The sequence below is a fragment of the Diadema antillarum genome, unplaced genomic scaffold (genome assembly GCF_040938485.1).
Source record: "Diadema antillarum isolate AM-2024a unplaced genomic scaffold, OU_Dant_1.0 seq00001005_RagTag, whole genome shotgun sequence".
Classification (NCBI taxonomy): Eukaryota; Metazoa; Echinodermata; class Echinoidea; order Diadematoida; family Diadematidae; genus Diadema; species Diadema antillarum.
In genome coordinates this window covers 595,244-619,967 of record NW_027271843.1, presented here as the reverse complement: position 1 = coordinate 619,967, position 24,724 = coordinate 595,244, and the positions used below count along the sequence as shown (strand labels likewise).

The 24,724-nt window shown below is 39.2% G+C and overlaps 1 protein-coding gene across 1 annotated transcript; it reads left to right on the top strand.

The window, feature by feature from the left end:
- The first annotated feature begins 667 nt into the window (after positions 1-667).
- LOC139742566 (uncharacterized) lies at positions 668-23,896 on the top strand. Its single transcript, XM_071653098.1, has 15 exons — positions 668-761; positions 4,233-4,375; positions 5,406-5,512; positions 6,011-6,144; positions 7,070-7,393; positions 7,551-7,621; positions 10,528-10,620; positions 12,555-12,611; positions 15,178-15,249; positions 15,961-16,020; positions 17,072-17,155; positions 17,730-17,895; positions 19,292-19,617; positions 20,459-20,518; positions 23,326-23,896. Exons 2-15 carry the CDS (start codon positions 4,261-4,263, stop codon positions 23,514-23,516), a joined length of 1,860 nt encoding a protein of 619 aa, XP_071509199.1. The 5' UTR covers positions 668-761; positions 4,233-4,260; the 3' UTR covers positions 23,517-23,896.
- Positions 23,897-24,724: the final 828 nt, after the last annotated feature.

Sequence of the window (24,724 nt, the reverse complement as noted above, 5' to 3'; positions counted from 1 at the left end):
TCACCCCCCTCCCCACCCCCCCCCCCCCCCCCCCCCCCGTCCCACATAATTAGCAACATACAGTACTGCGCCTTTTGTGTGCGCTAACGCAGTACGTCGTAGTTGTGGTAGTCTGATTTCCAGACCTTTTGCCAAATGGACTCCGCGCGCGCGGCGACGGCGTCGCCGCCTTTGGCGAAGGCAAAGACAAAAACCACCTTAAACTATACTAATTTTCGACGTTGAGGGCGTTATAGTGGTGTTGGGTTCAGTGCCGTATATTAATATACGGCACTGGTTGGGTTGAGTGGTGGGTGCGTTTTTTTTAAAGACGGCACAGATTGGGGCATGGCGCGTGTTAAACCTATGGGGAAAACGTTGGGTTAGGGTTTTTGGTTATGGTTAGGGTTAGGGTTAGGGTTAGGGTTAGGGTTAGGGTTAGGGTTAGGGTTTGATGGTTAGGGTTAGGATTAGGTTTAGGGTTAGGTTTAGGGATAGGGTCCTCGATAGATTTTTAGTTTCCCCAATCTGTCCCGTCTAAAAAAAACACGCTGCCTGGGTTGTGCGGCTGCGTGCGCGTGCATACATGTGGTACACAGAACTCTACACGTATGGGCCATGCACAGCATGCATTATATAAGCGTGCGTACAATGTGTGTGCGTACACGCCGCCATCATTCAATCGTTGAGATCTGAGATCAGAAACGAGGGGGCAACGAAGAAACTCAACGGAGCATTCGGGGCATTCTGTCATTCTCTGCTGTACTTTGTGACTTTTCTGTGTACGTATCTCTGAAGACATTATTATGATGAGTTTTAGCGCTTTGAAAATGTTGGCGTAATTGGCCATAAGATTAATTTAAGAGTCCCAATTTATTTCGGTCAATTAGTCACGCGATAGAACCCACTGCATTGTGTGTGTGTGTGTGAACATGATTGTGAAGGTGCACTGTATACCGCTGTATGCATACGACACGCCACACTCTGTGCATGCTGAGTGATGGCGGTGATGCTATGCCTGAATGTTTGGACACGTAACGCCGAACGCTTAGTGGTAGGTCTAGCTAAAGTTTAGAGTAGTTAAACGTCCTTTACGCCTGGTCTTGTAAGCATATTTATTTATATCTGTTATACATGTACATGTACATTTGTAATATTGTATATTATCACTTATATTGCATCAGAGTCTCCAAACAAACATGACAAAGTCGGATTGAAGTTTTTTTTTTTTTTTTTACTTTTACAATCAATACAAGTGTCAGAAAATCTCCATCGCGTGAAATCTACAAAGCTGAGCCCTGTCACTGCACTGTACACAAGTCACAAGTGTGCCTCGCGTAGCGCGGTAGCGTATGGTCGGACCCGGGCTGGCTACCTGAAATAAAATGTTGCTTTGCACACAAGCTTTCAATACAGTACGAATGCGCTCAGTGCAGCGCATATCGGATACAGTCAATTGTTCTGAAGCTTTACCTTTTAGTGAATATACAACAAAGAGATTGCTGCGTTTTTAGACATCAGTCTATGATGTCTATGAATTGCTGAAAACATTTTATTCACCCAAGTCTTGATGTAACACCGCTAACGGTACAATGGATGTCGCAGGTGTAGTATAGGGGCTGTTCTATCCACAAGGGTTGGTAGAGTGTTGTGTGGATGTGTGTGCATCTCGTTATACCTCTCTCTTCCATTTTTTTTTTTTTTTGTAATCTTTCCTTCTTTTCTTTTTCTTTTCAGGTATTCCTAACTTTCCCTTTCCATCCTATTAATCATTTCTTTTTGGGTTTTCTTTTATCTTTCTTTTATCAATTTCCTATCCAATCTCATTTTCTGTCTGTCCTTTCTTCTGGTTATCTTTCCCTGTAACCTTTCCTTTTTTTACCAATATCCTTTACTTTAAATGTTATAGTTCTTTTTACCTTCCTATTCATCTTGCCATTCTTCCCAGTTTTGATTAATCCCTCATTCTATCATTCTACCTTGTGCTTTCAGAACTATTTTCAATCTTTATTTTTTTTTTTTTTGCTTTGCTTTCCTCTTTTCTGTTCAAACATATCCATCTCTCCCTTTCTTCCCTTTACAATGTAAGTTTCTCTTAGAACTTTCTTTCCTTCTATAATCTTTTTTTTTTTTATTATTAAAGTCTCTTTTCTATATTGTATCTTTTCAGGGTTCATACAGGTCATGGAAAACCTGGAAAGTCATGGAATTTAGCCTAGTCTTTTTCCAGGCCTTGAAAGTCATGAAAAACTGATATTTCCATCAAAAGGTCATGGAAAGTCATAGAATTGCAAGAATTATAGAATTATCTGTTATTTGTGAGAGATGTGTGTGTATTCCCTTTGCTTCGCTTTGAATTGAGATCAAATTTATGGTTTAATGTGTTAAAAAAAGAATTGTGTAAAAGTCATGGAAAGGTCATGGTATTCTGGCTAAAATGGTCATGGAAAGTCATGGAATTTAATTCATGAGAAAGAGAATGAACCCTGCTTTTGTTTTATTTTTTCCAGGTTTGCCTTTTTGGTATGTTTTCATTCATTTCCTTTCCCCCCTTTCCCATCCTTTCTCTTTACATATCCTATCACCCTTGTCTTTAATATGATCGCATTTTTCACTTAATCTTTTTTTCATTCAAACACACCCAGTCACACTCACACACACACACACACACACGTGTACACACACACTCTCACACACACTCACACACACACACACACATACACACACACACTCACACTCACACACACTCTCACACACACACACACACACACACACTCAAACAACACAAAGTGACAAACAGTAACCCAAACCTCAATCGCTATACTCTGTACAAACGGAAGGAAAGGCAGAAACACAAGTTTATCTTATTACAGATACAGGTCCCATAGAAGAACCTGCTGTGGTCAATACGAGATCACTACATTCAGATCCAGGGAATAATTTTCCAACTCAAAGTTGATCAGCAATTTCAGCTGATGAACAATATTTCACATGGTATCCAGTACATTACTATGGAAGAAAACTGCTACACAAAAGATAGTTTGTGTAGCAGTGGTGTAAAAGTGCATAGCAAATTGCGATGCGATACCAGGAAAATTATTCCCGAGATCAATCGCTGTGATCGCAGCCATGCCGTGAGCATGTTTCATATACCATGTCGTGCCATCTGCTCCCGTGCAACACAATTAGCACAGAGTGAACTATTATTAGCTGCGGTTAACTTGTTCTGACAGGGTTAAAGTGTCAAAATGGCAAATATTCCATTTCTACTGGTTTTAGGTTTCATCAGACGCAAATGTTTGTGCTTGTTGGAGATTTAGTGTGAAGTTGTGCATGTTTGGAGATAATTGACAAGGTGGTGTGAGACTATACTAGCGGTCTAGTGCCACCTCATTCATGAACTTATGCTCCAGATATTGGGTTTAGATGTAATAATTCTGTAATTTTAAATAATTCTGTGGGGGAGGGGTGCGAAAGTAGAAGCAGCTTAGACCGTATAAATTTAAGCCTGACTGCTAGCTGCTAAGTAGCCTTTAAACAAGGCGACTCGCTCTGCGTGCCCCCGTATAGCGCGTTTACCCCACAAACCTGTTGGCCGGCGAGTGGAGCGAGCCGCCTTTATCCACTCGTTGAGGGATGTGTACTTTTGTCGTTGTTGTTGCTTTATATTCTTTGACAAATTTGCGTACAAATTTGACGCAGAAAATACACACGGCACCAAGGCAAGCCTCGTTAATATTAATTTATTCTTATTCTACTTAATATTAACGAGGCGTGCCTTGGTGCCGTGTGTATTTTCTGCGTCAAATTTGTACGCAAATTTGTCAAAGAATATAAAGCAACAACAACGACAAAAGTACACATCCCTGAACAAGTGGATAAAGGCGGCTCGCTCCACTCGCCGGCCAACAGGTTTGTGGGGTAAACGCGCTATACGGGGGCACGCAGAGCGAGTCGCCTTGTTTAAAGGCTAGCTGCTAAGATGATGTATGACTGCATTCTTTCAGAATCTCAGGGGGAGGGGGAAAAGGTAAAGTTAAGTTGACTTTAACATTGTATTTGTGCGACTGCAGATAAATTTCCAATATTGTTTTAGTGTTCGATATATCAATGCAAGTGTTTATGCTGTCAATATTAATTAAAGAACGATTAAATTGACTTAAGTGTTGTATTTGTGAGACTGCGCGTAAGTTTTAAATATTGTTTCAGTGTTCAATGTATCAATGCAAGTGTTTATGCTGTCAATATTACAGAACGTGCAAACCAAGCACTTCATCCATCATGCCGGCTGCAGTTCAAGACTCGCCCAACAAGATCTTCGTCGGCAGTATGCCGAAGGCTTGGACGGAGGCTAAAATGGAATCCGTATTTGTAAAATTCGGCAAGATCACTGAAGGTTTGTATGAGGCAGGGCATTTGTAAGGACATTCTCCCACAACTTGTTGTTGTTAATGAAAAAAGAACTGGAGTGTAAAAAAAAAAATTATTTGCCTCAGGCAATATTGACATCAAAATCAGACGATATTATGAACAGCTCACTTGCGTAAAATCAGTTTGCGCAAGGCTCACTTGCATGTATACAATCGATTGACACACGGAAAAGGGCCTACGTGTTGCAAATGCCCTTTCCATGTGGTTTGTCTATTGGTTAGATAAAGTTGCCATGATCGAGTGGCCACAAATTTGTAGAACCCTGCCCTGCCAGGGTCCTTATGTCTTTATTGAAATTTAGTGAGTGATTAAAATGTGGTCAAGTTTTGGATATGTTTCTCCCACAGTCAGTCCCATGCAATAGACATCATGCAAAAATCAATTTTTGTCAGGGGTAGGAGGACATTGTCTTGAGAATATGAAGAGAACAGCTATGTACATTCAATTTCAAGTACCTTTTTATTTGTAACTTCAGATCTGTAGGTTTTTGTCCATTAATTGTATATGAAACTATTTGCTTGAACTGAAAGTGTGTGTGGTTTTTTTTTTTTTTTACAAAGGTAACTTTTTCTTTTGGTGAAATTGTGTAAGGGTCATAAACTACCTTTGCATCAAGATTAGAGAAGTGATAACAGCCCATAATTGGTGATTTCAAATTGAAAAAGTAACTATCTTGTAGTCCGCAATATATAACAAACTGTATGACCAAAGTATGTAGATGGTGGCATGTACTCTAGGTACCTCCGTCCCACTCAATTAAATGTTGAAGTAAGTTGAGTGTTTGTTGCTGTACAGTAGCTGTGAGGGAGTGCATCTTGCAGTGCATAGGCACTCGGTGGCAACTGAATTATGATTACTCTACCTCTCTGTATCTCTCTCCATTCTCACTCGCACAACTGTACACACACACACACACACACACACACACACACACACATGCATGTACTCTCTCACTTATTCACAATCTTTCTCTTTCTTTTTCTCCTCCATAATAGTGAATCTGATGAAGAACAAGGAGACTGGCGAATCTCGAGGATTTGGTTTCATCACATTTGAAAGTAGCGATGATGCCAGTAATGCCATTGAAGGAATGAAAGGCAAGGTAAGTTGTGACGGTTCACATGATTACACGCAAATAATGCCTTTTTAACCTGTTGAGGACAGGCTGATTTGCTTGAACACACATTTCCCATGGACACCTGGCCGTGTGTGCTTGGGACGAGTCTTCAAGGGGTTAAACAAGGTGGACAAAGATGGTAACAAAACATTTTATTGAAGATTAATGCATTTTTCATGCTCTATGATAGATGATAGTAATTTTCAATTATAAAACAAACATTTTGCCGTACGTTTTGGGAGAGTAATCAATGAATTCGTACCTTAATTTGTAAATTTGAATGTAAATTTTTATTATATGATATTTCATGTATTAGAATACTGCAGTCAAAGAACAACAGTCATAATTAAATAGCATAGAAGAGATGTACAGAGAGATAACTATATGTACATAACTCTTCGGGGAAGAGATATCTTCTTTGGAGTTTTTAATTTGATAGCTTTAAGAAAAAGTATGTTTGTTTGCTTGTTTGTTTTCAACCAGGAGATAGAAGGAGCCACGCTGAAAGTGGATGGTGCTCTCAAGAGCCTTCATGCCAGCAACCCTGGCCTGCGGGGACGCGGCGGCGGATTCCGCGGAGGCATGGGGATGGGCATGAGGGGCGGTGGACCACAGGGGTAAGACTTTGCTCTAGTACAGCAGTAAGGGTAGTGGATCTCTCAGTATTTTTTAAGATCAATAAAATTCCTTTTCTCCCTGCAGCAGCATTCAGGGATAGCATCAAGTATTAAGTGGGATTTCACTTTTAGAAACAGCATTGTCCCAACTTATTGAGATGTGAACAGATACTACTTAGGCTATGTTAGTTATTGTACTGTCTTCTTAAGATACTTGTTATAGGGCTGTTCTTTTGATACTTACAGTTAGAAGGCAAATTGCATGCCAGTTAAAAGTTAGTTTGACAAGAAAAGGTTACATTTTACAAGCACAGCAGATGGATATTTGATCAAAGTCGAGTCAAAAGTAAGGAAGTTGTGAAATGTTAAAATTTGCTTATGTTTCGATGCATCATTCAAAGTGGGTATGGGATGCAAATGAATGAGCTGTTGATGTGACCACCTCACAATTTTTCATTGATCCTGCAAATAAAATACTCATAAAAATTCAATTTTTTCCTAGTGAAGGGTGGAACGTAATGTTATTAGCAGAAAGGCTTCAAAATAGTGGTCAGTCTGATAAACTCCGATAAGAGACTAGGGCATAGCTGGGCTTGAACAAAAAAAGAGAAAGAAAAAAAAAACTTCTTACCATGTAAAAATGTTGCAATAAAGCCTAAAGTACAAGGAGATCATTACTATGTTTCTCAATATACCATAACTGTAGATGGCTTGTTCTAAAAACTATTTTAACAATACTTGAAATTGATTATACTGATTAAAATGTTTACATTAGTTGTTTCTGTCCCTAACTCGTGTTTTAGAACTACTTTGAAGTACGGTACTAAACCAGGGTATTTGTTTCATCTGCAAATGGTAAATGCCTTTAACTGATAATACAGCTTAATTTTAAAGGTCATTTCTAACTTTCTCAACCTTCCCCCAGGTCTTTCAGAGGACGTGGAGGCCCACTCATGCGCGGTGGTCCAAGAGGCGGATTCTCAGGGCGTGGCGGTCCACCCCCTAGGGGCGGGTTCATGCCCAGGGGACGCGGTGGGCCGCCGAGCCGAGGCATGGGCCCCGGTGGGGAAGAGATGGGCCGCGGAGGGCCCCCTACCAGGGGTATGGGGCGAGGAGCTTACGAGGGTGCCTCGGCAGGTGGCACCAGGGGTTCGCCGCGCGGCGGAATGAGGGGAGCGCCGCGAGGAGCTAGTCGTGGTGCACCGAGAGGAGGACCGCCCTCCTCCAGGGGCAGAGGTGGTGTTGGGAGGTATGTCAACCAAACTACCTGCTTCCTCATCTTTTGCTTTCTTAATCAAATATTCCATTTCATTCATGATAAATTTGAACATTTTTCTTTGAAAAAAAGAAGAGCAAAAAGAAGACAAGGCTTCCCTATTTTCACATTTTTTTTTTTTTTTTTCCAGAACACTTCTGGATAGAACACCGCAACTTGATGTGGAGCCGGAACCACGTGCCAGACCTCTCCTTAGTAAAGGTAAGGTTTGAGAAGCCGTGCTGTTTGCATGCCTGCTACGAGCACACTAACACACCACATAGACTTGACCTCATATTCACAGGGATCCACTGAATCCATGTTATCAAATCATGGTGGGTTGGTATGGAATGCCACCTGGGGATGGTATGGAATGCCACATGTAGCATTTATTTTTTTAAGAGGATGCATGAAGTCCTTGATCATATTCTGTCCGTGAAATGGTTCAGTGTGAATTGCTTGCTCAAGACACAAGAAGTGCAGCTGCGCGTGCGCAACCTAGAGTATATACTGCTTGCTTGACATTCTACAACAAATGTATAGAATTTACAGCAGGTCTGTTAGTAGTCACATCAGGCCAAACACATCAGCTTTCATGCGTGGAAATATAATAATAAGTTAATAATAATAATACACTACATTTGCAATGCACTTAATACATTGTTTCTAAGTGCAAAAGGAAAAGATGAAAGGGAAAAGAAAAACGAGAGATAACAGACAAGTCAAAACACAAGTAGGAACTAGAAAAGCACTCTGAGAGCGCAGACCTCCGCCAAGCATGCAACTCATTTCCACCACTGATCTTGTTCTTCCATAGAGATATCAGTGATTTCTACCCATAAGTACTTATAGCGTTGTGTGCTGAAAGTCGCCCAATTTCCCAATATAGAAGCCTTTGTTACGTCATAAACCCTCAGCTGCACGGCGCGCCTCGCCCTAGCAGAAACTAGAGCACCCACTTTAGTGCGCGCTTGCAAACCTCCAATACGCACAGCCTGAACTCTCAAGTTCATTGACCTTACCTAGTAAAATGTCAAATATCCTTCATAAATTCAACCAAAATTCTCGAATCACTACCAAAAGTTAATCGTTTGGTACTTCTGTCATTCTCAACCTTTCCTGCAAGTTTCATCCCAATCCGTTCACTACTTTTTGAGTTATTTTGAGCACGGACAAACGAACGAACGAACGAACAAACCAACGGTAACGAAAACATAACCTCCTCCCTTGGCGGAGGTAATAACATGACATAAATCAGTGTGTACCAGTAGATAAACACATACAATAATTGGGTTACACTCAGCACATCAACTTAGGGAAGGAATCAAATAGGAAATAAAGCTCTGTCTGTCTTGTGAATCAGATGAAAACATAACAAGGATGCAATTGGGCTAATCTAAGAATTGGCGAATACATTTTTTTAGCTGCTCAGCACGAAAAATCAATAACTTGCAAGAATAACATTTATCTTATTACGACGAAGAGGGAAGTAAGTGGTGCAAACTGTGAGTTATTGGTGAATGGGAATATTTAAAGGGGAAGGCTAGTAACTGATCAATGGGAATCAGTGGAAATGCTGGGAGTTGATTGTTCCAATCCTTATGGGATTCATTCAAGAGTTCATTGTATATCTATTGTTGTGTGAAAATGATTTGCTTCAGAACGGTCTGATATTCAAGTAATGTGCAGATTAATGCTCCGTCACTGACCAGGGACGCTAACCTGGAAGCATTAAACTGCACATTACTTGAATATGAGACCATTCTGAAGCAAATCATTTTCACACAACAATAGATATACAATGAACTCTTGAATGAATCCCGTAAGGATTGGAACAATCAACTCCCAGCATTTCCACTGATTCCCACTGATCAGTTACTAGCCTTCCCCTTTAAGATGATAAATCCCGCTCAATACCCAACAGCTGCAAGTGGCACTTACATTGCTTTTACAGCGCCTTTTCCCCTGGATACAAAGTGCTACAAACGGGTATGAGATGTCATCCCTGGTTGCCATAGGAGATCATAAAATACTGTAAAAACCTGAAATGCTCTTGCGCATTTTAATTTCTCAAGAGCCAAGATGTGCGAAAATAAAATGCACACAAAAGTACTTCGACACTATATTCATTCGCCAAAAGTTTATGTGGCAATAAAGACCGTCAGCTCCAATTAGCGGAAATTTCAAGCCAGGAAAATATCTTGTTTTTCCAGTATACAGATTACTGTTGAACAAAGAATGTTCGTGTGCATTTTAATTTTTGCGAATTTCGCGAGAGCCAAGATTCGCGAAATTAAAATGCTTGTGAAAGTTCTTGTCTACGCTAGATGCATTGAATGTTAGAGGCAACTCACGAAAATCTCATGTCTCAAGAAAGGCCGTCGGCTCCAATTCGTGAAAATTTCATGGCACGAAAATATCGTGTTTTATAGTACCATGCAGTGACAGTACTAGTCCAGCATGTACATCAGTCGGAACAAGTGTTGTTCATAGGTTTTATAGGTGGTAATGAGAAAGTTAAACAAGAAGGACTTGACTTACGTGTCAAGATAGAAAGGGAAAGTTTAAAAAAGAAAAGATGGTAATGGTAATGGTTTATTTAAAAATTCATTCGCAGCCATGAAGATGGCTGAATTGCAGAATTTTGTACAATATATTTCATTTTACAATAACATACATAATAATACAATCAGTCTACGATCAAAATATAAAACTACACAATTACATATACATATAAAAAACACCTGATGACCAAAGTAGCAAACAAATACGCTTATACATTCACAATGAGAAAGCTGGGAGAAAAATTATAGTAGATGGTAAAGATAAATGAGTTTGGACTGAGAAATGCACTTTAATGGTTTTAATCGCGACATTTGGAACCAAATTTGATGAAATTTGGATATTTTTGTATTCCTTCAAGACTTTTTTTACATACATGTATATACACATATGAATATTGCAAAACGTTTCTTTGCAAACAGAAAAAATAGGTCATGAAGATTTAGAAAAAAGATATGCAAAAACAAAGAGAGAAAATGTTCATAACTGTTTTGAAGAAACTGAGAAAGCTGGTTCTCTTTCTGCCGTGCCAAAAATATAAAAGATGAGAAATTCTTGCCTCTCAGAGCCCCTTATGACTGGCCCTGGCCTGCCCGAGCATCGGCCAGCGAGGGAGCCCAGGGGACGACCGGTTGAGCGGGAACGGGAGAGTTACCGCGGTGAGTTCTCCGGCCCTCTTGTAACTTTTTTTTTTGGTAAGACTACCCTGGCACTTTTTGAGTTGTACACACAGGAAGCCATGTGAATTTGGCAGTGCGGTATAGCAAGCAATCGGCCAATCGTTACGGCATGGCTTCGTGTGGATTGGATAATGAGGGAGGGCAACGGGCGATACAATAATGTGTCATATAATTTTTCAGCGTTTTGTCATGCAAGTGAACTTGATACAACTTATGTTGTATGAGCAAGGTGATACGTATGTACAATGTAAGCTTGCCGCCAAAGAGCTACTACAATCGTTATCATTATAAAGGATTGTATAGTTTTGGTCGAGACCTAATGTCAGGTTTATAACATTTTTTGGTGAGATAATGAGAAACCTCTTTTGAAATATGAAAGAGCATGTAATTTCAAGAAGGATTCAACATTTATTTGATGAAAATTGGTCCTGAAATGGCTGAGATGTACACACAAAAAAGTGATCCATATAAAATTGACAGGCCACGGCTTTATTGATCTCTTTGTTTAACTCTGTTTTTAGATATCTCAGTCATTTCAAAACTGATTTCCGTCAAATGACTTTTGATTTCCCATAGAATTGTATGCTATTTAACATTTCAAAGAGTGGTTTCTAAATATCTCGCAAAACGTTACAAGCGGAATTCTCACCTCAACCAGTACTGTACAGTCCCTTTTAAACAGGGAGCATATTACAGCTTTCGCTTTTCTCAATATACATCATACATTTACTCATGACGAGTGTGTCATTTTGCCTGAAGACTGGGTCAGAAGAGTGATCAATCTGTCCCAATTACTTCTTGGTATCTTGAAATGAAGCACTTTTATAGTCAGTGGGTAGGTTACAAGTTAGAAAATGGTGACAAAAGATCATCTTATCTTTGAAAATTAAACAAAAAACAAAATGGAAGCAGCTCATAAACTTGCTTTTATAGTTACTGCTCTTTTGAACTGTCTTTTTTTTTTCCAATTCACTCAAGATAAATCAAGTTTGATTTGGCGACTTTGCTTTTAAGTTTGCAGAACCATTTAAAAGTGCTGGCTTTTCTTGAGCAATATCTACAGGATGAATACATGTATGCTGTCTGATAATAAACTTTGGTGTTTGTGCTCGTCTTTTGTACCTTGTATCTAGAGTGTGTAGGTGGCAGTGTAGCTGTTCATAGTGTTGTAAAAGCAGTTGAAATAGCATAGATGCCTAGGATGAACAGAAATGGATAGAAATAGTATCCAAAGCATGTTGGAGATGCTAACAGTTTTAGAAATGTTTGCCAAGGAAGAATTGCCCACTGTGCTTGTTGATTTTGAACACTAACAAAATTTAGTATGGGAAGAGAATGTCAAGTATAAATGATAACGATATTTTTTTATAGGCTTTTATTTTTTATTTTTTTGAAAAGTCTTCTAGTATATTGACCAATATCAAGGTGAAATTATATATGAATGAAATTTGCAGGCTGAAGACGGTGATAACTACTAACATGAATTTGAGTGTGTAGGAAGTTTTCATTTCTTAGTGCAGTTTTCTGAAGAAAAAAAAGTGGGAAAAATTGACAATTTTTGTCTGAAAGACTGTTACTTGTCAACCGTCCTAGCCTACAATGTACATTATACACCATATGTTTGTTTAGTAGTTTTCATACTGGGTCTGTGCACTCTTTTTATATTGTGTTCATGTTATGCAATATGTTTGTGTTCATTATGTCATTGTTTTGTTTTGTTTTTTCACTTTGAACACTTAAGTTTATATTTTTGATCATACACCTTGACCATATATTTTACTATTTTTTCATGGTGAGCACACAATAGTGTATGACCTGAAAGCTTTCAGCCCCTACTGAGGGTTAAGACAGGCATGGTTAAGAAGAAGGGAAAAAAAGAGTTACACCCTTCATCATTTTCTCTTTGTTTGTAGACTACCAAGATTACCTCTCTCCCGGCCCGGATCGATGGGAAGACAGGAGACCAGCGGGTAAATTTGGGCCAAATTAAGCCCAAGATATTGACTGTGCACAGTCATTTCCATGCTTTTCTTCTCATTTTTGCTGTTGTTGTGGAGTTAAAAAAATCATGTATTCACTGATCACATCTCTGTTTTGCCTCAATAGATGACAATAATTTGCACCACTTCATGCTGACACTACTTCTCATTTCTAACTGCCTTTTATTTTTTTTTTTCTCCGTCATCTCCTCAGCAAACAAGGGTCTTTTGCACATTCCAGTGTGAGGGACGTTGTGTTAGTGTGTGGTAAATGTTGACTTTGTGCCTACGTTCTGTGGTGCATACTACTTACACATACTTTCCCTCTCTCATGTGTGTGTGTGTGTGTGTGTGTGGTGTTATATGTTTTTAAAGGTACATGGTCCTGGTGGTTTAGTCGAATGCGTATGCGGGTGCATGGCCCAAGTTTCCCATAGAAACCTATGCTATCGACTTCTCTTTGGCGCTTACGCTTTGACCCATTTCCCCGAGTCTGAGGAAGTCCGATCCACTGTAGTCAGTGGTTCGATCACAGTTCGGCTCATGATTCGGCTGCGGGGATGACAGCTTTAGCAAACTTCTTTTGTGACGTCGTACTAAGAAGCACATATGCACGCACCCTGGCATTACCACAGACTGCGCGATGCGCGGAGAAGACAACGAGGCAGTGTTACCTAGCAACACCTAGGCGCTTTACTCTCAATGACAGCTAAACTTCGGCAATCTTCGTATCAATGCTAATGATGATCGGCAGTATCATCAACAGCGCCCTCTTACCCACCAGGACTATGCGCCTTTAATGACTGCAGCAGGAAAGGAATTTGCACATTCTCACAAGATAGACATTACAGTCAAACCTGTCTATGGCGACCGGTCAGGCGAGATGAAAAAAGTGGCCATTATAGACAGGTGGCTGCTAAGGCAGGTTTGACTGGACTGTATATTGACGGTAAGGAAGGAATACTAATTGGTGTGGTAGTATGCTATTCTCTGAAAATTTCATCCATTCCACCCACGGTAAATGCTACTCACAAGCAAGAGCTCTGGTTGGTCTGATCTGAGGCAAGGTTGTGTTCTGTTTTTTTTTTATTATTCCCATTTGATGAAAATACACACACATACACAAGCATCTATTTCACTATAGAAATGGACTTCCCTCTGAGTAATAACAATGTAGCGGTTGCAGACTCTCGCTCACACATCATGTTTCTAATTTCACTTTTTATATCATCAATTTGTTCTCTTATCAATATGTGTTGTTTTTAAGTAGAAGTGCGCCACTCCATCGCAACGCTTTTCACTCGTTCCTTTGCAGATGCGGAGGTGAACACTTTCTGTAATCTAGAGTGAGAGACAAGATTTGGAAAGGCCACCAAGTCCAAAAAGCTGCACATGTCATATATCTGATTCGCAAATTTTGTCAGACGATATGAGTGCAGCTATGGGTGCCTGTTTTAACCAGACTTAAATCAGTCAATCTTTTGTGATTTTTCTCTTATTTTTACCCTAAAAGTTGTTTTGATTCATTTTGATCTTTCTGCATACGTGTCAGCCATATTCACTCTGAAAGCTCACATACCTTGAATAAAATGTCATGCTGTAATTGGTAAAGATCTAACTCGCAAGTTGTTTGCTTTATAGTCTCCTTGAAGCATCCTCATCAGGATCTTCAATGATTTTTTGTTGTTGTGCTGTTGCAACATAACACTACATGCCAATGGCTTGCAGTAGCTTTGTTGAAAATAACATACGTGTGCATCTCTTTCATGAATTCTTCTCATCAAAAGTGATTTTCAAGACTAACATAAGAATGTTTTTTCTCTGTATCGAGATGGGGAGATCGAAACATTTTGATCCCGCTTATATTCCAATTTCAACATCAACAATTTTCATAGCCCTTTTCACTTTAAGTCAGTCCTGGTATTCCATGTTCAGTGTTTTTGTTCTATAGTATGTATTGTCCCCCTTTTAATCTGCAACAATTTTCTTTTATTTCATGTAACACATGAGCTGGTAAAGCAAACCATAGAGGGAGATGCTTCCATAAAGAATCAACCAATATGTTAACATGCACTGACTTTTCTTTCCCACCTTTCTTCACTTTCCTGACATGCGTGATCATGTTTGCAGTAATGCACCACTTATCCAAGAATTGTGGTGCATTCATTGCTTTCATGAAAACTCATGCTCTGTGCTTTGGGCCCGCAACATGGGACTGAGCTACCAGTTGACAGACTTTTATCTTGTTGAGATGTAATTATATGTTTTCGTGTTTGTTATTAAGTGATTTGAGTGCCTTTCTTTTTGCAGTTTCTTTTCCTGTCCACTTGCTTCCCATAGTGTCAGTTGCATACATAGCTGTTTGCCTGACATCATTACTTAAAAGGAGAAAGATACTCACATTTCCCATATGAGTTTTACTCTTTTCTCTTTTTCTCAACGCAAATGTCATGCATTCATGCTCTGGTGCAGTGTTGTATGCAGACATCGCTCTTTTCAAGATCATCGGCTCATCCTAATCTTCGCTTCATTTGGATCCCGTTTTCATCCCCTTTAGGTCCGTCCTACTCCGAGAGGGGTCTGCTACCCAGAGAACCCGCAGCATGGGATGAACCTGCCAGGCGAGAAGGTAGTGAAATATATTCATATATCTATATATTCATATTTGTGTATTTGTATGTTTATATATTTATATATCTATATATCTATACATCAATATAGTTATATATCTATATATTTATATAAATTCATATATTTATGTTCCTCTCCCACCAAAGAGAGAGTGGGAGAGGGGGAAAAAAAAGAACAGCAAGTATTTTGTAGGTAACAAAGACAACCTCAAAGGGGAAGGGTGGGACTGAAGCTAGAGGAGTAGCAAATAACATTTCACAAATTAAAAAGTAAAGATATATGGAATGACCGATTCTGTGTTCAGTGTTCTATTCTTTTCTCTCTTTTTCTTTCTCTTTGTAAATCACTTGTAGTAGAAATAAGATTATACTGCAAACTGTGCATATAAAAGATGACAATGCCAGAGATCAGAATAAGTGGCAGAGGTTGACATGAAACATGAGAAATTTTGTTTGTATACATTGTACAAATTAAGTTGATATTATTTTGCAGACGTGTTTCAGTGTGCTCAACCCTTTCCATGACAGAGACTTTGGACAGTGTGTACAATTTTATGGGTTTTTTTTTGAGCCAATCAGCACTCAAAGCACACAAGGGATTAACTTCAGCCACTGTCAATGTGTGACAATACATTGATTCCTCTTTTCTGTCCCTCTCTTCTTTCCTTCATTATATCATCTCATTGTTACTCCTTTGATTGTGTGTCCAGTAGAGCCCCTGCTGAGGGAGAGAGAGGCGCGTGCTCCACCACCCCTTGAGAGACATGCAGGTAAGCGATGAAGATTATTTCCCAGATCTTGCCATATTTATTGTTTTTTCCCTGTTCTTTCTTTTAGTATTGGAGGAGCTGCTGTAGTAAATAAGATGATGAGTGGGACTCTTTGAGATCACTGGTTTGGTGGAATCCCCTGGCTACAGTAGTTGTGCTCATGGGCGAGGCTTTTTATCCAAATTACCTAGTCCTTTAGTGGGAACTTGAAGCTGTTGATCCTGAATTGCTGGGTTACTAGCTGTCATTGCTTCTTCAGCAGCCACGTAAACCAAATCATAGTCCAAAATCAATTTCAAAGTGTCATTATTATCCATATCATGTATTTTGGCTGTATAAACAGGTATTTTGTTCCCTGGCCCTGACACAGGGAATAGTGTCAGAGCACTACTCTGTTTTCTCTATAAAGACCACTGTACACATACACTTGGCGCTCCCAATGTTATAATGGCATCAACTTCATCTTTTTCATTGTTTGATATGTGGTACCAGTTTGTGCTGTAGTGCTAGTGTCCATCGTTGGCATCCAATATGGTATAGATTGATTGCATTGCGGTGCAACAGAGAGAGGTGCATAGATGCATATGTTGAACACCAATAATAATTTTTGCAGTGATGATAATGAAAGTGACAAACAGGACAATGAAAATGTTACTGAGGTGCTCAAGTAATGTCAATAAATATTACAGTAATTTTGTGGTAATCATAACAATACAGTGTAACTCAAAATATTTGTATTTTTTGGGGGGGTCCCTGTATACTTTCCAACACTGCACACTGGCACTGGTCCGACAGTCCAGACTTGTAAAAAGCAATGTTGGATCAGTAACTTTTTCAGTGATAACCAGTTTAAAAAAAAAAAAAAAAAAGGTACCTACTGGTCAGGAAGACAGGTCAGATCAGTAGAAAAAAAAGGTTTTGTGGGCAGCCCTGATACATTCATATTGTTTTTAATAGTATGAATGCACCACCACTCTAGGTAGTTTGTATTCAGTCATCTACCGATGTAGTCCATCTATGATGAATCTATTCCCCCTGTTTTGCTTCCTAGAGCGTCCACGGCCATCATTTCCCCCTGAGCGTGAGGCTGCGTACGGAAGCCGCAGCACGAGCCAGTACGCAGAAGAGAGCTATGGTAAGTTACTTTGCCACGCACTTTCACCCAAGGGAATAGTTGAAGGAATCTCACTGTCAGGTGTGCTTCCTAAGAACCAAGTTAAGATCATACGTTCAAGCTTTTTTTTAGCCAAGCCGTTAAGACATTCATCTCACACGGCATACCATATATCCAGGTCCAGAATTGTTATGATGGTACAAGGTTGTGCATCCATTTTGTGGTAATGTGCTGTCTTTGTCGAAAGCAAGTTGAAAAATATGCTCAAGACCATTTTCCTTCATGCTTTTATTTTATTTTTTTTTTTTGCATGACCTTTTATAGTAAAGACTTCATGACAAGTGTCCATAGATAGTGAGACTTTGATCCAAAATGTTAAAGTATGAAGTTGTTTTTTTTTTTCTCCATGCTTTTGCTTTGTAGAAATTCATCACTGACTTCTTCCAGTTATCAATCATGTATGAAGTTCCCCAAACTTTTTGCATGCCTTTTTTTGGGGGGGATGATGATGCGGACACACCTTGTCATCCTTTCATTGATCCTCACCTCTAAAAATTAGGCGACACAAAACGAAATATTCCCTCTCTCCAAACAGGTCGCGCTGGAAGGGAGGAATACCCAGCCAGTCGTGGCGCAGCCTCCTACGATTATGCGGAGGCACGACCGGCGCGCTCGGAGTTTGGAGCTGAGTCGTACCGCCGAGACCCTTATGCTGCTGGCGGGTCGAGCGATCTTCATGCGGCACGCCCCACCCGAGACAGGTAACGCTATATACCAAAGACCTCACTGGAGTGTGTGTATGATGGGTTATGACCTTTTTTTTACACATCTTCCCAACTTTGTTGAACGTTGACAATCAGTTGGATCCATGGTTTAGTCAAGGAAGATTCAAGATATGGAGACACAAAGACACAGGGATGCCCAAATAAAAATCGTGCAAAGATTGATGAAATAAAAATAAGAATTACTTGACTGGACATGTCTAGACATTAAAATGACATATTAATTCATAAAGAGCTATGCTTGAAGATTGTACCATATCAGTTTTATTTACAGAAATTAATTGGCAAAGTGATAAAATCCAAGAGGGTACAGTTTCATATGGCAATCACAGCATACCGCTGTGATTTACACTTTTGCATGTATTTGTTGGCGAGATCAACTCCAATGTTTTATTATTAGGTCAAATTTCATTTCATGACATAAATCAACATGCAATATACATTGTATATCTGACATTATTAGTACTAAATGAATATTCAGATTACTCAGAAAGATGGCAGCATCGAACTCCGATCATCAAACGCTCAAATGCACTTATGATTTTTATTTTTTTTTAATTTTTATTTTTTACATGCCTAGAAAACTGTGTTTGAATACTCAAAGCCAGTTGGAACTCCAGCTCCCGAACCTTGTTGGTTAAACAGATGGGCTTTTTAGTCTGAAATGGGATTCTCTGCCTTTGAATCCTGCCTAGTGCTTTTACGTCTGTGGGCTAAATATTTAATCATATCTTTTATTGCTTCTGTGTAAAAATGTCGGTTGGGAGTTACTGACACTTGCAGGGCCTTCAAGGAGAACAGTGCTCACTTTGTTGTATCTTTAGTCGATGTGACCATCATATTTTTGCTATGAATTTGAATATGAAATTTGCCCAAGAATGTTGTGTCTTGTGGTTACTGCGTATGCCATATTAGGGTTACTCTGTTCAAAAAGCATTATTAAAGGGATCGTATTGTTTTGGTTGAGGCCTAACTTCAGGTGTCGAACTTTTTCGGGAGAAATAATAATGAGAAACCTCTTATGAAATATGAAGGAGCATGCAATTCGAAGAGAAATTCAACATTTATATGAGGAAAATTGGTTTTAAAATGGATGAGATACCCAAAACAGAGCAATACTAGTAAAAGATGGGACCCACCTTTTATTCCGATGCCATTGTTTTACTTTGTTTTTGGATGTCTTGGCCATTCCAAAACCGATTTTCATCAAATGAACTTTGAATTCCTCAGAGAATGGCATGCTCTGTCCTATTTCACAAGTGGTTTCTTGATATCTCGCAAAAAGTTAAAAGCCTGTTTCTCATCTCTAGCAATACTATACCATCCCTTTAACTATACCATCCCTTTAACATATTTTATGTGTACTCCCTTCCAGCCTCCTGGAGAGAGACTTTGCCACCAGCTCTCGCAGTGCGGATCCTTACGGTCCCCCAGCCCAGTCCAGCCTGTCCCGGGGTTACGGCGCCGGACGCGAGGCGGCGCTCTCCCGCGAGTCCATGCTGCCCCGCGAGCCGGCCCGTGGCCGGGAGGCTCCCCCATCGCGAGAGTTTGGCGCCGCCGCCCGCGGGGTCCCGCGGGAATACGGCGAGGCTCGGAGGGAGGAGAGCCTGAGGGGGGATTACCCCAGCGCAAGCCGAGCCGGAGCTTACCCTGAGGAGAGACCAGCAGCTTCCCTGTCTGCGAGATACTACGACGATTATGGTATTAATCACTTTTTCTCGTCTCATTTGCCTATTTTCCCTCTAATTTACTACACTGAATCATTCTATGTCATGTACCCAAAACATAGTGCTAGGCAGGCGGTGTGTGTATGTTTTGACACTCTCGTCAAATTAGAGGCTCAGTTGCTGTAGTGCCATTTGGAAGAAGGCGACTCTTCTAATTGTGATGTGATTATTCATAGTAGCATGTTGATAAGAGTACTGTGAAAACATAAAAAAGTGAATTTGTTCAATTACAAGTCTCTGGTGATAATAACAGTCTATGTAGTGGTGGCATTCTTGTAGCAACTAGCAACCAAATGTGATGTGAAAATAGTAATGGTTCACTTCTTTTCTTCCTTTTTTTTCCAGACTGGCATATTGAAATTCAGAAAGGAGTGAAATTCCCTGTTTCTACATTACTTTAAGTTTTGCCAAGCAACAAATAAAACTGACAGATATCTTTGCGATATCTTTGACAAAATCTTCTTCCATGCCATCCTGGTGTTCCAGTTGTTAGAGGAGCAGTATCAAAACATTTTACTTGTTGCACACTTCTACTTATCACTTTCAAAACTGTTGTAGGAAAACAACCTTCACACAGTTTAGAATGTGTCCAGTTTTGTCAGTGTTTAGTTTATTTTGAAAGCTATTCTAGAAAAAAAAACAAAAAACACCAAAACAAACTGCTAACTTAGTGTGGATGTTATTTGCATTAACGTTAGAAGAGAGGCTTTGCCCAAAATTTTGGCCACAAAATTATTTCGCGATAATTAATGGCAAGCAAAGAGTGGCGATTTGTCAAGCTGTGCCTCATTGTCCACTATATGTTCTGCCTACAGAAAAGCCAGCCGCCCGGGGCTACGGAGCCGAATCTTATGGGTCCGCCAGGGATTTGGGAGGTAAGTGTGATGAGCATTTAGGGCATTTAGATGCAGCAGCTTCACAGTGTGCAAAATAAAAAAAATAAAAAATGGCAGAACCTACAGGACATGAAATCTGCCAAAAAGTGAAGGAATACTAGGAAAGCGCGATGCTGTAAAGATTGATAATTCAAATCTTGGTGCGAAATTGAAAGGTTCTTCAGAACCCACATTGTGCGGAATCATCAGTGGTGGAGAGGGGGAAAAATATTTGGGGAAGTGCAACTGTTGATAGCATTGAAAAGCTGATCAGCTGGCATGAAATATGAAAAATTATTGACAGGAAAAAAGAAATGATAATGGTGGGGGAGCCATTGCAAAGGCACACAAGTATCAAAGTAGATGGATGTCATACTTCCCATATCCCTTTTCTTACCGGAAAATTGTGAAAAGTGAATAATCTTCCTATAGTTGCTGTCATTTTATTTGATTTATATGAAACTGAAACCATTCTAAGCATTCAGCAATACAGGGAAGTGAATTGTATACAAACACAAGCCAGTTCAACGCATCTGTGTATATTATTGCTTGCCAAAGCTTTTCACGGTCAAGTTTTTTTCCATGTTTGCAAACTTAAAAATAGAGAGTATAACACACAAAACAGAGCTTCCGAAGACTAGATGGCACTCATAATCTGCAATCCATAACAAAATCACTGCCATTTTCTTTAGCAGTGTGATATAAAATTATAAGATCACAGGGGGAAAAATATAAGAACAAAAATCACCCAGAATCCTTGCTCTTCCATTACGATGTAACTGCCGGTTTTGAAAATAGATTTGCAAAGCTTCGCAAGCGATATGGCATGTCATGTCATCACTTCGTCGGGTTTATGACAGTTATCAAAATTTCTTATTCAATTTGCGCGTAAGTTATTTCAGATTGATCACCTGTAAAGGATCACCACAATCATAGCTGGATTATGCCCTTTGATGTTTTCTTTCCTGTACAAAATATTGAGAAAAAATTGCATTGTGCAACATGAACTAAAAATTGTGTGTGCTTCTGTAACATTACATTAAAAGAAATAGATTATGAAAGAGATAATGTATTGTTGCAGAGCAGAACAATAAAGCAATGAGCTACTTTGATTGCAAAATGTTCAAGCTGCAAAGTAAGTGTTCAGTTAAGGTAGAAATATTTAACATTGTTTAAAGAAATCAGATAAAAATGAGGGATTAAATGGAGGAAAAAATCTGTAAATCCTAGTTCAGCCAGCACACTTTCACATAAAACCATCTTTTGAAAGAGGGAATGAAATGGGAAATGGCTGATGATGAAGGATTTTGAGTTTGTCCATGAGACCATGGAAACTTTGCAGTTCGAAACAATTTATGTAAAGAAAAACAAAAATCATGTTGACAGCTTTTTAAAGGAAAAGTTAATTCAACGGGAAAGTTATCAGTAATGTTTTTCTAAGTGAAAGTGAACATCAGTACAGCAACAGAAGTTTGGGCAAATTATGACATACCTGATAAATTAGTGATGGTTTGCATGTTGGCTGGTTATTTAACATGGCATCCCATTTGGAAAGTTCTTCATTCATTTTGTTTAATAAAAAAGAAAAAAGACTGAAATTTCATTTTCATTGTGCAAGAGTGTAATTCCTTGGCCTTTGTGGACACAAATGAAATCATTTCTGCAGTAGATCTCTAGTAGAGTCCTGGGGTAAAAGTGTTTTGAAAAAAAGAAAAGTAGAATTAGTGAAAGATTCATTCATCAAACGGAAAGAATGTATGAACTCCGGCAGGACTTCTGGCCACCTCTCAACTCAAGTCATAAGTGGCTTTTCTTCTTCTTTCTTTTTGTTTTTCAGTCCTGTAAAGGTTTAGTAAGCAATACTGTGGAAACGCATCTTCACGTTCCAAGTGTGTGAGAAATGCCATGTTTCATGATGTGCCAATGTTCAAGTAGTCACAAATTAAACCCTTCACAGTTTATCTGTTTCTCTGTAGGCAATTAAAATCTGATATTATCCTTTTTAAATTCCATGATCCGGGAGGCCTCACCAAACAGAGCTTGTTTGCAAAAAAACAAAAACAAAACAAACAAACAAACAAAAACAAAAAACAACAACCGTGAAAAAAATCCCAAACATATCAACATGTGAACATGATTCCCGTGAATGAGCTCCAACTGACACCGAAAACTCATCAAGAAAAGATTAAAAAGGAATATTTAGTTTATCAGAGCAATCTCATATATGATTTGAAAAAAAAAAGGAAATAATGTTAGGGGATGATAAAAACAGGATAAAATCATTTTCTGTTAAGGAAAAACTAGAGGTCCAAACACCAGGAACTTTATTTTCGAAGAAGGAAAGTTGTGTACCTTGGTAAATCATATTACATTCATCATGTTACAACTCTGCTATGATGATGACACATTTAATTTCGGGAGACTGAGGTGTTTGCTTGGTAAATAATTTCAGACAGAGAGTTGTTTTAATTCAATAATAAATTTATCAAAATGCATCAAATATGACATGACGTGAAGGGACAAAGCGAACCAGCACACATTCACACAAACAGACTTATGGTTTGATTTAAAAAATATATAAATGTATGGATTAAAGGGGAATATCATATCATCTATTGAGTAATAGTTTACTTTATGGACAGGAAAGAGGAAAAATGTCACAGAGATTGAGATAAGGAGAGGCCTCCTGGTCATGTTGGACCAAATAAAAATAAAAGAAAAAAAAATGAAGCTACCGTCATATTGTAACGATGATTTTCTTCAACCCATGTCGTGTTTTATCCATACCCTGTCCGTCCTCCCCACAGGAAGTGCAGCCGCCACAAGATCCGCTTATAGTTCCCGCGACCCTTACCCCAGTGGGCGCGCTGAGCGTGCCGAAAAGCCCGGGGGTTATGGGGACCCTTACCGATCTGGTCCCTCCGCCTACGGAGGGCGCCCCGCCGCCACCGATAGAAACGGGGGTGGCCTGGCCAGCCGCCCTTACAGTCGCTATTAGACTATCAGTATTAGCGTGGAGAGGAAAAGTTATGATGATAGCAAAGGGCTAATTTTCAAATTTTCTCTTTTTTTCTCTTCATAGCAACATTGATTTTTCTCTTTTTAATTGATAAAAGGGACAATTTCGCTTAAACAAGTCTTTTGGAAGGGAAAACAGTAGAGGAAAGACTGCTGGACTGTAAGCAAGCAAAGAGACCAAAAAGTGAGGAGAAAAAAATAGAGACTAGTGAATCTGAAACTCACCACGACTAAACAAAGCTTGCTGCTTTTTCTCTCCTCATCTTACAAACTGAGGCACACTTTTTACAAGCTGATAAGTATGAAGCTTCAAGATGTCATATTACAGTGGGATAACGACAGGGAAACTCTGATGTTGGGGGGGGGGGGGGAGAGATGAAAGTAAGTCTGGTTTACAAAATTGTCTATGTCTTGTAGATTTCAAAATAAAGGCTGTTACTAAAAGAGTGATATGCAAATATGACCAAGCTTTGGTTGACAGAAGGAGAATTTTAAGTCATGACTGAAAAAGATGTCAGAGATGGTAGAAGTGCTGGCTTTTTAGAAAAGGAAGGAAAAGAAAACAAATCAAGATTTCACCCAAAAGTATGCTATGAATAAAAAAAAAAAAGAAATGAAATTGTACATACAGTTACATGTAGTTTATAGACTAACTTAATTGCTTTATGACATCATCTGTGTAAACTTGCATCAGGATTACATAAGCTTGTATAAAGATTTTGTAGAGAAAGTATGATGTTCTGTTACTTTGTTACTTTTTGTAATAGTTGTCTTGTGAGTATTAACACACACAAAAAGGTTTCTGTATAAAGCTTGTTGATTACTTTTTTTAATACTGCATTTTATCTTAATGAAATGATTACCAAAAGCTCATGTTGCATCGTAATTGCCGAGTATAAGAAACAACCACATGATTGAATTGAGACGGAATGTATACTGCCTGTGGTAGTATGCTGTGGTGAGGAATAAGGCACGTACAAATGTCTTCCGCAGAAACATTTGATCTTGAAAAGTGTCTTCGGCCAGCTCTGGAGAGTTTTTTCGCACTAGAATACAAAGCAACAAAAGTCCTGCCGCGAAATCCTTTAGCCAATGGTATAGACTGACAAAAATAAGTGGTTTTAAGTGAATATTGTTATGATCTGAGTGCAAAGTGTCGTTTTATTCTGTGATGTTCAATGTCGCAAG